Source organism: Colius striatus, chromosome 1 (genome assembly GCF_028858725.1).
Source record: "Colius striatus isolate bColStr4 chromosome 1, bColStr4.1.hap1, whole genome shotgun sequence".
Taxonomy (NCBI): domain Eukaryota; kingdom Metazoa; phylum Chordata; class Aves; order Coliiformes; family Coliidae; genus Colius; species Colius striatus.
In genome coordinates, this window is record NC_084759.1 from 200,899,693 (window position 1) to 200,914,791 (window position 15,099).

The 15,099-nt window shown below is 40.0% G+C and overlaps 1 protein-coding gene across 2 annotated transcripts in view; it reads left to right on the forward strand.

The window, feature by feature from the left end:
- The first annotated feature begins 2,441 nt into the window (after positions 1 to 2,441).
- Positions 2,442 to 15,099, forward strand: part of USP6NL (USP6 N-terminal like) — a 127,520-nt gene continuing 114,862 nt past the window's right edge. The window contains exons 1-2 of one of the 2 annotated variants that reach the window (XM_062020081.1): positions 2,442 to 2,535; positions 7,798 to 7,887. In XM_062020081.1, coding sequence (XP_061876065.1) covers positions 7,884 to 7,887 — 4 coding nt within the window. In that variant the 5' untranslated portion in view covers positions 2,442 to 2,535; positions 7,798 to 7,883. Of the gene's footprint in view, positions 2,536 to 2,779; positions 2,856 to 7,797; positions 7,888 to 15,099 lie in introns of those variants that run through there. The other variant, XM_062020086.1, reaches the window with a different exon arrangement.

The window sequence follows — 15,099 nt, forward strand, 5'->3', positions numbered from 1 at the left end:
CTTTCCTGTTTAGAGAGCAGATGGACCTGACAGAGGCAAGTTTTCCACCATGTAACCCACACTGCTCATCCCACCTACATGATATGAAGATAAATCATCCCATTTTGACTTGCATGAAGCCACACAGTATGGGGTGGGTTAGCAGGCTACACAAAGGACTAGTTTTGAGGGCAGTGGTAAAAGACCCAGGAGAATCATGCTGAGATTTGCCTGCTTCCAAAGGCTCCTGCAAAGACAGCAAAGACACAGGTAACATCTCAATTCTTGTGATGCCACCTAGATCTTTAAGCGTTATAAATAACAATGGCTGCATATACTTTCTCAGACTAAGGGCTGTAATAAAAAATGAAGTGTTAGTAGAAATGATATTGCAGGATTTGTACGTGGGAGTAGTGATAAAACAAGTATGATATCACTGTCAGCCACTTGGAAAGCTGTGATTTTAGAACTGTTCCACATCCTACTTATAGTAGAGTGCAACAGGAAACAACGAGCATATGGGGAAACAAAAATGATGATATATAGTTTGAGAATGTATGAAATAGAGATGAGATGGTTCAGATGAAGTAGAAAGCTCCCTGTGGAAGACATTTATCTTAACTAATTAGGCATTTTGGGAGGAAACAAATCCCTAGCTGGAAGAAAGCTAAGTGTATTTTTATATTCTAACACCTTCTAAAATGTTTAAAAAGGCAATTAAGACTTGAAATTGGATGGAGTTGGATTTGACCACAGTATCCCTCTGGGGGTTTATGGGATACTGACAGGCTAGTTAATCACAATTACTTTCTGAAATGTATTGCAAAGCACTAAATAATTTCTGTTTTCTGTTACACTTCCTCTGCACAAGGAAACATTTAGACAGAAGTGATTTGAGCTGCCATGTCTTACTGCCTTTAGCCACGTTCCTGTACATGAAATCAATGTCATATGCAACCATGCTCATACATGACTATGTAGATTCCCTGAATTCTCAGAGGCAGTGAGATGTGCTGGCATAGGTGTTTCCTGTGGCAGGGGTGATACCTATGGATTTTCCAGAAGTAACACTATTCACGTTGGTTTTTATTAATCACGACAGAGACCTCCGAGGAAAGAAAGCCTACTAAAAATTGACATATCTGTATAAAAGATTTACTGATCTTTGGCTACCCAGTCAATAATTACTCATCAAATGAACCCTGAAATAATGGAGCAGTGCTTTCTTTAAGTTGTCATGAAATGTCCTTGAATTGTATGATTTAGCAAAAAATTATTATCAGAAGTTGAGGGGCCTACAAGTCCCAGTGCAAGTTGTCTGAACCAGGAGTTTAACTTCCGTAGCTAATGCCAAATTCCTTGCTTACTATTTGAATAGGAAGCATTTAAATCTAATTATGACACAAACACAGGACTGTTTAAATCACTCAAAGTGTTTACTGAACATTACTCTCTTTTGGAACCATTACTGGATGTCTTTCAGTAGCACATTTTAACTAGTGTTTATTTTAATCTTCCTTCTAATCATATTTTGTCATATTTCATTGCTACTCTAAATTCCCTCTTAACCACAATGGTTTTCTTTTTAAACCAAAGTTGCCCCTTCTGGTCATGACACCACGGTGCTATTTGGGATATCTAATAGTCTGAAGCAGCTGTTTGTCATTACTTCTACGCCTCCTCCCTGGCAGGTTTGTTTTTAACTTGGTTCACTGCCTCATGCAAAGCATAGGGATGTGTATGTATAAGTTATTTGCACACAGAGAGTGGGAGCACTCGGCTTAAGAGGTTGGGCTGCGATCAAAGCCAGCCCTCTTGTGATGTGCACATGATGCCAGGAGAGCTGGAATGGGCAACCCCTTTGTATTCATTTTCACAGAGAACCATAACTTCACCTATAAAGCCACGCTCAGCCCTCCCATAGCCAATGCTGGTGGTCTGGCTGACAAAACCATAGGCGGCTTTCAAAATGAGTCTTGGTAGTCCAAGCAGCAAAGCCTAAAGGCCAAGCTGAATCTGTGTGGCACAATGCCCCTTTTGGTTTTCCCTGTTTCTCCCCACAGGATGCCTTCTCCTGACAGGAGCTAACGTGTGTGCTCAGCCTGCAGCTCCTGCTGCCTCAGCTGGGTGTCGGTGGGCGCACGGCTAAGCCTTGGGGCTGAAGCCGTGAACACCTCTGGACGCCCATCCCTACCGCTCGGGGCTCCCGGCCGCGGCGAGGGGCAGCTCCCGCGCCGCCCAGGCCCCAGCCCGCCCCACGCTGCCGAGGCCTCGTTCCGAGCCCAAGATGGCGGCGGCGGGAGCAGAGAGCGCCGCGGGGTCGCACTCGCGGCGCCTCGTTGTGAGCCCAAGATGGCGGCAGCGGCGGGTCAGCCCTGTGGGACGGCGGCGGCGGGGGAGGGGCGGGGGCGGGGAGGGTTTCCATAGTGGCGGCCGCTGGTGTCACGCCGGGGTACTTCCTGGTTGGAGGCCGCCGGTCCCGGGGCAGCAGGCTGGGAAGTGCCGCTGGGGACGAGGCGGACGGAGGCCCCGGAAGGCGGAGGAAGCCGAGCGAAGGTACGGCCGACCCGGCGCGTCCGGCCATTGTGCAGCCCCGGGGTCGGGGGGCGCCACGGGGTGGCCGACCGGACCCTTCCATTCCCGGGGCGCGGGGGGACGCGGCGTGTGTGGGGAGATGCGGTGCCGGACCTCTCCATTGAAGCAAGCGGAGAGGGACCTAGTTCCTAGAGAGCTGAGGGGGGCGGGCAATACCATCCTCCCCAGAGGGGGAGCCCGAGCCGCGCGCTCCACCCGCGGGGCTGGGGAGGTGGAAGAGGCGGGAGCCGGCTCCCGGAGAGTGCTGGGGTGCTGCAGGCTGTTCCACTCCCAGCGGAGGGGTGTGTGTGTTTGGAGGGTCCCTACTAATTCTGCGGGGAGGCGGAGGGGGTAGCGTGTGGGGAGCTGTAGGGGGTCGGCGCGGTGGGAGAGGCGGCCTAGCCGAGTTTGCTGGGGAGCCCGAGGGCAGTCCTGTTGGAGATGGCCCTGGGTCCCAGTGTAAGGCTTGAGTGAGGCGGGGCGGCGATGGGGGGCCGCCCGGGAAAGGGCACCCCCAAGCAGGGGATGGGGGCTGCGGTCTCTTCAGGGACCTGTGGTAGCCTGGGCCTCTGCAGCCAGAGCAGGGGTGAGGCTGAGGCAGGGGAGTCGGGGGGAAGATGTTTTGAGGGGGTCAGTGCTGTGGGTCGGATTCCCCTTGGGGCCTTTTCCGTCAAGACGGGAGGCTGCACCATCAAGCGCTGGTGGGAGCAGGGAGGTGTTGGATGGCCGAACCTTTGTTTTACGTGACTTTCTGGCACTACTGCTTTCTGTACCTGCTCCCTCCTGTGCTTTTTGTAATACTTCAGGTATGTGGTGAAGAGGTGTCAGGCTGGGAGTCTGTGGTCTCGTACGGAAGGGTCCACAGCCCTGCGTGCTTCCCACGGGCTGTGCTGCCAACAGACTTCAGTCTCCATAACCCTCTCTTAGTTTCTGCCGGGACTTTCAGCAAAAGAGCCGATTATCAGATGTTTCAGGTTTTTTTCTGTGGCGTCGACGGTTGCTTGTAGGAAACCACCGAAGCCATTGAACTGCCAGCTGAATGAGAGTCAAGTGGTGACTTAAAACACTGTCACCAAACTCTTGTACCAGTCGTTGGCCCGCATAAGCTTAAGAATAACTTTCTTTGTGCTGTCTTCTGTTTGGAGCAGCCAGCTGCACAGAAAGCTGCCTATGAGTTAGCTGGTTTTTAGCTTTCGCTGAGTTACAGTGGAATGAAAGCAAATGCGCATCTGCCTTGTTCACAACGAATGTATTTTGTGGAGGATCAGTTCAGTTAGTTCTGTTAAATAATTGTTGTCTATGATTATCTAGCTCGATGCTTGCCCTGCAATCTAGAGCTGGTGTGTGACAGTCGAAACTCAAGCTCTGCTAGGCGTGTGTTTATTAAGTACGGCGGCCAGTCAGCAGCGCCTGAAACTAAAAGCAATTTGCTTCAACGCTTTGTAGTGTAAATATTCCTGCTGTGAACAAAGAGGAGGGTGTGTCGTTGTGCTCATTTCATTTGTACGTCTATGTGCTTCCTGAATTGTGGCCAGTCAATGATTTTGTGTAGTTTCTTCAACAGTAGTAGTCTTGTTTAGTTGTGAATTGTGCGTTGGCCCTGTCCTGGGCGTTTTTCTGAGCTGGGGTTCTCAGAAGCTTGGTGCTAGATTAGGAATTGTGATTATGTTCTGAAGTGTCTTAGTTTTACTTCTTTCTAACTTCTGTTGTTACTGACTATAACTTCGAAGTTAATTCAACTTGAATGCAGGGTACAATAAGTATTTAGTAGAATTGCGTTTTAACCGGCTGTTCTTTTGCCCTCTGATTATACAGTAGACAAACTAATAATTTCAGACCTAATAATCTTTTGCCAGCTGTCTATAAAACTTTAAAACATGTGCTGCTTAAATCTCTGCATGTGTTTTGTTTGAGAGGCTGTAACATTTTGATTTAAAGAAGAAAGTAAATGACACTAAACCACTAATTTGTGCCAGACGGACTCTCTTTAGACTATTTTGTCTTTGTGTTTAAACAGCACAGTTGCGTGCCACTCCTGTGATTTTTGGTTCTTGGGAACTGGGATATAAATTCTTAATGTTCACTCCCTAGCAGCTAAGTTAAACAGATCCTACAGTAACACACATACAGACTAGGCCTGAATCTTTAATTGCCAACTTACAGGAAAATATTTTCTCTGGATAGAGCTATAGTGCATAGAAATATTAATATGCTGTAGGGTAGTAGTAATCTGGCTTGTGTTAATTATCCTGAAACAGAGTAGTGGGTAAAAAAGAAACAGGGCATTATGTGTGAAAATAAATAATGGAATGCATTATTAGTGTGCTTGAATTTTGAAGTTATAAAGAGCTTCTCTTACTTCAGGTATTCTTTTGAAATAAGTTAAAATGCTGCTCGTAGTTTTACAAGTACTTCAGGTGAACACTGCCAAGTGGATGTCTGTCTGTAGAGGAAGTCCAGGATGGAATAAAAGGGTTAGCTCTTCGGGAAAAGAGAAGGGTCAAAGGTATGTGTGTGGGGTTTTTTATAGCCTTGCCAATTGCAAAGGAAAGCATAAAAGACATAGGTACTATTTTGAATAGAGACATTTTTCCAAGATGGCTTTCTGCAAGACACTCAACAACTGTTAATCTGTCTTTCTCTGTTGTGTAATAGTCAGTTGTGTTTCTCTACAGGAGAGAACCCTGCAAGCACTGAAATAAATCAGGTTGTGGCTGAGAGAGCCAAGTGATAACCATTCAGTTTGTAACACACATCCTTAGGAAAAGCGTCAATATTGTAATGCCGTAGGAAGTCCAGACTTTCTGATATTTGGCAGTGTTGGCTTTTCCTGGCTTTCTCATACTGCTTGCGATTGCTGTACTTGAAAAATACAGATAAAAGAGGAAACTTTCATTTTTTTAGACTTAAGGACTTTCAAATAGTCCGTGTAAATGGCCTTCAGCAAAATTATGAAGTTATGAAGGAGGAGGGATTTTGTGTAAAGGACAAATCATAGGATGGTAGGGGTAGGAAGGGACCTTTAGAGATCATCTAGTCCACTCCCCTGCTAAAAACAGGTCCACCTAGATCAGGTCACACAGCAAAACCTCATTGTTTCCAAGAATAAAACCAGAATGTAGCCAAAAGTCTATGTTGGATAGTAAGCAGATATCAGCAATAGCTAAGCAAAACATTTAGACCCAGAAGGCAAGATGGGATTAACATTTTATAGCTGCAAAATGGAGTTTGAGTTGCTGTGGTGTACTGAAAGGTTCACTTTTCAGGATGATGCACATTTTTAGGTAGTATATAGCTGCTATATTCTCCCCTCCTCGTTTCCGTAGTGTTACGTGACTAGATTTTCATAAGCGATATGGTGCATAATTACGCTATTATTAGCTTGAAGTGGTTTTCAGAACTGGTGTTTTGTTTTTTCCTAATGAACAGCCTTTTCCTGTACATACACACAATAAAATGTTGTGTAATGCCATGTCTCTGAGGGGAGGTATTGTTAGTTTGTATTTACAAAAGTAAGGTGAGATGATGCCTTCAGCAAATTAAGTTGAATGGGAGGCTTCAGTCTTTCAGTTGACTCTGCGTAAGACTGAAGAGCAGTTTGGGCCCAAAGGTAGTGTGGAGCTCTGATCCAAAGTGCTTTGGACTCATTTGATGTTCTTAACGTAATAGCTGTAATTAATCCATGAAATAAATGTCATGGTAGTTATATTTGCTAATTTTGACATCAGTAATCAAAAGGATGCTGACAAGACTGCAGTTGTCGTGATGTTTTTTAACCAGACACTTTGATTAGGCTGTGTATGCTTAAATATTTTATTTAGCAGCCATTCGTAGAGATTCAACAGGTCCTGCAGTTCAAACTGTTCTTCAGGAGTAGCAACATCTAATGGCTTTTTATGTTCATCTGTGGCCTTTTTATGATATTTGCATAGTTTCTTCAGCATCATAACATTTTCTTCCCCTGTTGGACCTCTTCCCTGTGTTAATTTTTCAGTGCAAAATAAATTGATTGTAGTTTTCAGTCTGCAGCAGTACTGAAGCCTTCCTTTTGACAGTTGGATTTTTCATGGTGTTTGAGTGGGTTGTTTGGGATTTTTTCTTCTTTGGTGCTTGTTTTTGTTTGTGGTGTTGGATTTTTTTTAGGTTTGGTTTGGATTTGCTTGTATGTTGCTGTTTTTGTGATTTTCCTGTATACAACATTGGTTTTAGCAATTGATACAGGAACTATCTTGTGACATGAATTCGGTTCTGTGATAGTTTCTCTAGTTCTTGAGTGTGTGCTGTAAATCTGTAAATGTTATGTGAACTCAACCTTTAGAAAAAGTTAGATCTTTTCTTTTGGCTTTTTTCAATATTAGGAAATCGGGAGAGTTGAGAGCTGAAGTCTGAGTCAGCACAAGGTATTATCTGTCTGGATTAGCACAGGTGGTCAGATTCAGCAAATTCTAATTGGCCCTGAAAAGAGGAAATAAACTACGTGTACAGATATTAGAGGAAAAAAATCTTTATAGCTTAATAGATATATTTAGGTTTTTCTTTTCATCTCAGCTGTGAGGTGAAGTGACTTTCATTTAACTGTTCCATCAGACTTGAATAAACTTGCTTGCAGCAGCAGGATGGAGATTATATAATAAATTTTCCAAAATGTACTTGCTGTGCTGTCATTGTTGGAGATTAAGTCCTCTGTATTTTGCTTTGGGGAGAGCCAGGGATATTGTTAGTGAATCCATATCTGCCCTACTTTGATATCTTCTTTTCATTTTGATTATGAATTGTTGATCTGATTAGAGTTTAACTCTGAGGAGGAAGTGTTGGATGCTAATGCCAACCCATACGTCTTTAGTAAACTTATCTGTAGTTCTTGTGTTGTAAAGGTTATATTTACATCTTCGTGTTAGCTGAGTTTGCTGAAGGAAAATAATGTTTTGATGGTATTTTCAGGGAGTATGGCCATATTGTAGTCTTGTATTTTTAATTTCTTAAGAATGTTTGTTATCTTTTGGGAGCAATTGTATTTTATGCACTAGTACATGCAGCTAAGTTTATAATATGAATGTCTGAAGAAAGTGCAGTTTTGAGTTGGTAAAAATATATCCATAAGCAAGAAACAGTGGTAACAAATGCATCTATTATACCAAGGAGCATGGAAAAATAGTAGAAGAGAAGTTTTTATAGAAACATTTTTTCTAGTTATTTGAAGTTGAATAAATGATTTGTCTTTTTCTTTTTTCCTCCCATCATTAGGACATGTATACCTCTGAGAAACCTTCTCCAACAAGATACCTGGCTTCAAGACCTGTCTTGGATTATATGCAAAGAAATTTCCAGTCATGAGTGAGTAAATCTATTTATTTAAGAAAACAGAAACCTGTAGTTTGCAATTGAGATGTACTTCTATGGTGGGTTTTGGAACATAGTTCTTTCTCAAAAATGTTCCTACCGAGTTTTGTCTTTCCAGTTCTTTAAAAATAACCAAGTAAAGCTGAGATTTGGCAGGTGCTGTTCTTAATCTGCAAATTTTGGACGAGTATGTTCTCTAAGGCTTCTGTGTTGGTAGTCTTGTATCATTTTCAAGAAGACGAGTTCTGTAACAAGCTGATGTTTGTGTTTGGGGTTTTTTTTTTCAGTATAAATAAAATACATAACTCTAAGGGGAAAACATCTTGGGCTTGCTAAGAGCTCCAAAATATGTGACTGTCTAGTGAATTAAAATAGCTGGTAAAAATCCAACATAAAATGAATAGACCTCATTTTATGAGAAAAAATAAATATATTACTCAAATTCCAGTATGGAGGTCTGATCCCAATGGAATTTTGGCATGCATTGGAAAGATCTGAGCCATAGAAAACTCTGACTTAAGATCTGTTTTGGTGGAAAAAACAGAGGAAGGACACCAGAAGTTTGGTACCATATCTGATGGTTAAGATAATCTCTTTTTAGCAAACTGTTTTGGGTATTTAAAGGTCTTTCATAAGTTTTGCGGATGTGAGACTTCTTAATGTAATTCTTGGCAGCAACATTACCCAGCCTTACATCGTATAGAAATAAGGATATAGCTTCATATGCACAGGAACTGTATGTATAACATAGCTTAGTTTCAGCACAACTGTACTGAATCTGTTGAAGTATGAGCATCTAGTTCACAGGATAATTATATCCTATGATAGAAAATAAGACCATTTGATTTTCTGGGAGGAAGTGAGTAAAGAAAATTGTTGGTTAAATTTCTTGTCAAACTAAATGAAAAATGACTGTACTTGACATCTGGAAGAAAGAAGAGTGATGAAGGAAATGCTTGCAGCAAAGGAAAAACTACACTAAAAAAAGGGACTGAAAGAATTGCTAAACTTCAAGGTTCGTGCTCTGTATAGACAGAACCTCTTTAGTATTTATAGAAAATTATACCTGTATTCTTTCATATTGCTGTTCAATGTTCTTTCTGATGTTTGAAGTAATTGCTGTATGACATAGATGACAACTTTCCAGGCAGCTACTCAAATATCTGAAGATCCTGATTTATCAAGTGCTACCATGTTAATCTTCATTTGTTCTATAGAGCGTCTGGTGCTGTCGTTGCCTCATGTATAGTCTTAAACACGAGTAACTGTCTTTTTAGCTTTTTAGTCATAGTTGCTGTGTGAAGTGTAACTTGAAGAGGTGCTGCTGTAACCTTGTTGGTTTGAGTACAACAAATACAGTTATGACTTGAGCAAACCACTGTTGATTTTGCTAAGATTTTGACAGAATTCCAGAGTGAAGAGTTTATATTGGGAAGCATGAAGACTCTTATTCAAATGAGAGAGAACACATTGGCAGTATTTTTTGTGGTAATAAATAATAATGTTATTCAAATGCAGTCTCTTCTTTGCAGGACACAGGATTCTTGTGGTAGATTAGATGTATTAGTTGATGGTAAGTGATCAGCTTCGAGAACACAACAGAAAATGCTGCTTTTAAAAAAATGCTTTAGAGAAGATGGAATGTTTATGTTCAGCTGGTGTTGGATTTCTTAGTTTATGGTTTACTTCAGAGGAACTCTAAGCATGATCTACATAGTTTTAGGTTATGAAGCCTATGCATTTCTTTGCATACTTATACATGTATAAGCTTCTTCACAAAATCTGTGGGCACCTAGGATAGCTAGATTTGTTGAAAGGGATGGAACCTCTAGTATTCTGAACTTGTTCATCATCTGGTGGAATTCAAACAAATCTATCTAAAATGTGTGAGTATCAAGTGCAAGAAGACTGATAATTTTGTGGTTAAAAAATTCAGAATGCTCTTATGTGCAAGCTGCATTATAGAATCCTACTTGCTATTTTCTTGTGATATGCTCAGTGCAGTATATATTTCCATTGCTGTTTGTGGAGGGCTGTTATAGAATCTTAGTCCTAAATTATTAAATCCCTTTGCTAATATCTGTCCTGAATTTATTCAGTCAGTTTATGTGTTTTGGATTTTTTTTGCCAACATTAATCATTAGCTTAAGAAATCATTTTTACCTTATATCACAACTTGTGTGAAGTAAATAGCTTATAGAAGTAAATGTGCTGTATCTTAGTACTTAAGAACTGCACACAAGCTTATTTTTAAGCAAATGATAGGTTAGAATTATTTTTGAAAGTAAACAGAGAAACTACTGCTGTTGTTAACTTTTTATCAGGTATGTAAGTAAGTATTGGTATGTTTGGATCCTGTTGTATTGGATCTTCTCCAATATTGGTGAAGACCACTGACACAATTGCCAAGTCCACCATGCACAGTAGTTGGGCAATGCAGAGACTCTGAAAAGGTGTTAAAACTTCAGGCAGTCTCTAGTAAGGCATTTATTTCTGTGGAGTGCTTTTATGAATGTTTGTTTTAATAAATAAGACAAATCTGTGTTATAAATGATACTAACATTCTGTGCCCTGTAGGACAGGGAGCTCACATGCTCAAAAGATGAGTAAATGTATACAATGTGGCTAAGTTTGATTTATTTAGTATTTCAAGGGAACTTTCTTGTCAGAGAAATCATGGCTGTGTGTAACCTGCTTAGAATGTCACATCACATAAAGAGTTAGTTTAATCTTCTGCATTTTCTCAAGCTGTTGACAGAAATATGTAACATTGTGAAAAATTCTTGTCATTTTAAACTGTGGTCTTTATGTTTATCCTGTACTTTTTTGCTTTGAAGAAAGGTTGGTACAGTAAACTTACTTGAGCTACAGTAATGAACTCTGCAAACAATTAAACTAAATGGTAGTACATACTGTTGCAACAAGCTGCTGACATGTTAAGTTTCCCCCCCTTAAATGTATAAGGATGAAATATTAACTTAAAATTGTTCTGATGTCATAACTTGTACAGAATAGTTCTTTCTTGGCCCCGTCTTTGTGCTTTTTGTTTTGTTTCCCACATCCTAAAAACTTAAGACTGCATGCAGTTGAGAACTTCACCTGCTATTCTTCATGCTTCAGTATCTCTACAGGTTTTCTTTGTAATTGACTGAGGATAGGAGTACTTTTTGTGTGTTTGGAGAGATGCTATGCAATGTGATTTTTATATTTTGAAACTGGTCAGTGTGACCTGGTAATGAGGTGGGAAACATTTTGCTTCACTAGTTCAAATCCAGACCTCAGTGGTATGATTAAAAGCTGCTTCTGTTTCATGGTTGGTTATTTATCTTGACCTCTCATTACGGCTGGCTTTCTAGTTTGTGTTCACAGAAGTACCTTAGGGTTTTGTGATTTCTAAAAACATAGCAATTTTTTTCCTTTCTTTTTGAGTTCTTACAGTGTGTGTAAAGAATTAGTTGTGGCTGCCAGTTTCTGTGTTCCTGAGTGATCAATTTGGGAATTAAAACAGATGTTAAGATCAGTCTCAATAGATAAAGATAGAATGCTTTAGCAAGTATGTGTTATTATACTTATACTTGCAACTGAGAAAAGTGTATTCTGGGCTTTTATAAAGCTTCCTAGGCTAAGCAAAGTCTGTTTGGTTAAGGCTGATTCAGTTTTCACCTCCAGTCTCCCTCTGTTGTATGCCAGAATGAATTTGCAGTCAATTGAGGACCAAGTCCAACTGTTCATAAAATAAATGCTGGGAGTTGGACAATTGTTTTGTGCCTTACACAAAATGTAAGGTGGTTATGTGTTTTGGGGTAAAGTGTTGCAAATAGCTGTAAAGCTGATTGATAGTAGTTTAAGAGGCTTTGTAGTTCTTTTCTTTGAGCTGAGATTGAAAGAAGGGAAAAAGACCAATTTCTGATTCATACATGAAACTGCATACTGAGGAAGGAAAGCTTAGCAGTAGGCTAAAATGTCCTTATAAGAAGCATGATAACAAATAGCTAAAGGATTATAATGTTACATGCTAAGTTTTTATTTTATTTCTGATCCACAAACCCTACAACATGTTCATCACAAGTTTGAAGTTGCAGGTGTTTTCCTTAACAATTGTTATTTTGATTTCACAACACTGTTGTCTTCTAATCTTTTAGAAGTTCTGTGACTTAAGAAATAAAGAAGATGTTGTCTTCTAGTTCATCTTTACTGTAGTTTGAAATAGTAGTTCTTTAAGAGAAATAGAAGATCTGAAAGATTAAGGATTGTATGACATAAGGGATAAAGAGCCATGGTGAAGACTGGAAAAAGGTTAGTTTGAAGACTTGAGGTACATATAAAACATTTTAAGAATTAAATATCTCCCTTTGTCATTCAACTACCTGCAAAAGAACAAAACCCACAGTAGTAAACTACTGTATATTAACAACCCTGTACAATTACTCCATTGGTAACATAAGCATTTATCTTATGTTGGCTCTATTTTTTCTTGAAACTGTCAAGGGAATTTGCCACTGTACATAACTGTGGTACATGTCTGCTTGGACCACAAGTAGTTGTGTAGTAACTTTTTTTTATAGTGGGAAGATGAAGCATGTAAAATGTCTTCAAAGTTGTTTGGCTCCTGAACCTAGCAGTCAAGAGAAGCCCCTACCATTCTTGGTCTTGCTGCATTGTCTTAACTTTTCACCTCAATTTGCTTTAGTGGTTTTCAGTTAATGCTCTATAGCTGGCTGTTACCTCTGTATGGTGCAGCCAGTAGTACTCCAGGGAGGCTATCAGCAAGCATGCTGAAGATAGTTTTCCAACTTGAAGTACAGATTCAGATGTGTGAGGTAATGAGTTATAGAAACTTGTAGAAAAGCTCTGAATGAAGTTCCAATAGAAAGATCTGTCCTGTGGGAGCCAAGGCTGAACTGAGGGTTTTGAAAATTTCATGACTCCCTTAAAATATATGTGCCTGCCAATCAGAGGAGTTTGAGTCCTTTCCCTGTCTGAATTCCTCCATTCTTCCTTGCTGCACTAGTGTTCCTGAGGTTGATTTGAAGTGGGTGTACTCCCTAAGCTGTTTACTACATAGCTGCATCAATGGTTGTAGGCTGCAATGCAGGGTGAGAAGTGCAGGAGTGAGAGGTGGTCAGTGGATGAGGCTGTCTTTTCAAGTAGTACTGCTGGGTTTTTTTTTCTCTTCCTTAAAGTGTATATGAAACTATAGTTTAGATTGTTTAGGAATGTGGTAATCTTAGGCTTCCTCTGTACTAAGTGAGGAGAGGCATCTCTGGAGGGCTAATCAGATCTCAGATGACCCAGTTTCTCACCAATGCTGTAATTAAACGACTCTTGTAAATGCAGAGGGTGCATTAGTTGCCATAAAACTGAAACCCAAATACTTCACATGCACACAACTGATGTGTCACTTGAAGGAAGTGTAGTCATGGTAGTAAAAATGTATTTGTTTTTTTTTTTAATATTCACAATTTATGGTGTTGAATTTCTTCTTAGTCAGTTGACATAATGATAGAACATCTCAGACCTTGTGACTTTGGTACTACAGGTATTTAATTACGTTGGAACGTAAATGAAAGCTTTTTGAAATTCATCAGTATTTAATTATACTTTCTGGATTATTTTTTTTAAATTCTTCCTTTATTTTTGACCACTTCAGGATACTTAGAACCAGAAAGCTGTGTCTTTCCTTGCATTTAGACTTTATTTTTAGATTGAAGAGGAAGACAAACATTTTTGATTTTTGTTCTGTCATTTTAACTGAATGAAATAAGTCTGCAACCTCCATAAACTGAAGTCACTTTCTTTTCTTAAGCTTTGCAGGAGGTTGTGGCTACCAAAAACTTGTTTATTGCATTCAGAAACTGTACTTTCAGGTGATGTGTTCCAAGTTCAGTAGTCTCACTTTCTATAAGATTTTGTCAACAAGCAGATACTGTGTAGTATTTACTGTTCCATTTAAATTAGCAGATAATGTTTAGTAAAGGTACACTTCTAAAAAACCCTTTGCATATGTTATAAATATATTTATTGAACATTTAAGAAATGTGATCTGTTTTTTAAAAAATGGTTTTGGCACAAAAGGAACTTCAAAGCTATCATTTTTCAGTTTGGTTTTGTCCCCAGGGGTTTAGATTGATGGTCAGTTTGATGAGGCTTCTAAGTGTAATCATGGAATCTTAAGGGTTGGAAGGGACCTCAAAAGATCATCCGGTCCAACCCTCTTGCCAGAGCAGGACCACTTAGAGTAGGTCACACAGAAACTTGTCCAGCTGGGTTTTGAATGTTTCCAGAGAAGGAGACTCCAATCCATCTGGGCAGCCTGTGCCAGTGCTCCCTCACCCTCAGTCAAGAAGCTTTTTCTCATGTTTTTTTGGAACCTCTTCTGTTCCAGCTTGTTCCCATTGCCCCTTGTGCTATCATTGGCCATCACTGAGAACAGCCTGGCTCCATCCTCCTGACACCTGCTCTTTACCTATTTGTAAACATTATTGAGGTTCACTCCTCAGTCTCCTCTGAGCTGAAGAGCCCCAGCTCCCTCAGCCTTTCATCATAAGGGAGATGCTCCACTCCCTTCATCATCTTGATGCCCTGTGCTAACTCTCTCCAGCAGCTCCCTGTCCTTCCTGAACTGAGGAGCTCAGAACTGGACACGATATTCCAGACCTACTTTTAAACCAACTTAATTTCTGTTTGTAAATCAAGATATTTGCCCTGGCAGGAAACCATTGTTAGTTTAGAAATGCCGGGAAAGTTGTGGCAGGAAAACTACCATCATGAATGTTATTGGGAGGTCAAGTCCTTTTATATGCACACTTCACTTACTGCTCCCTGAATACTTCTTTTAGATATTTGCACTTCACATTTATTCTATCACATTTGCAATGGAAATGAAGGTTGGAGTATTTACAAATGATTTACTTTGATACTTTTTGTTCAAAATAGCAAAGTTGTTATAATAATAATTTATATATAGTTAAACATTCATTACATGTTATGTTTGTATTGTATGTTTTAATGTATTTTCTAGTTATATTTGAAATGATAAAATATATCAAAATTCTTTTATGTGTGTATGTAGAGAAGGGAGAGTCAGCTTTCTACACTGATCTGCTTCTCACTGTTTTGATAGATGGCCAGTAGGAATCTCTGAATTAAGTTTACTTGGTGTATACACAGGTAGGACAATATTCTCCCATTTCAGGTTTTTTAAAT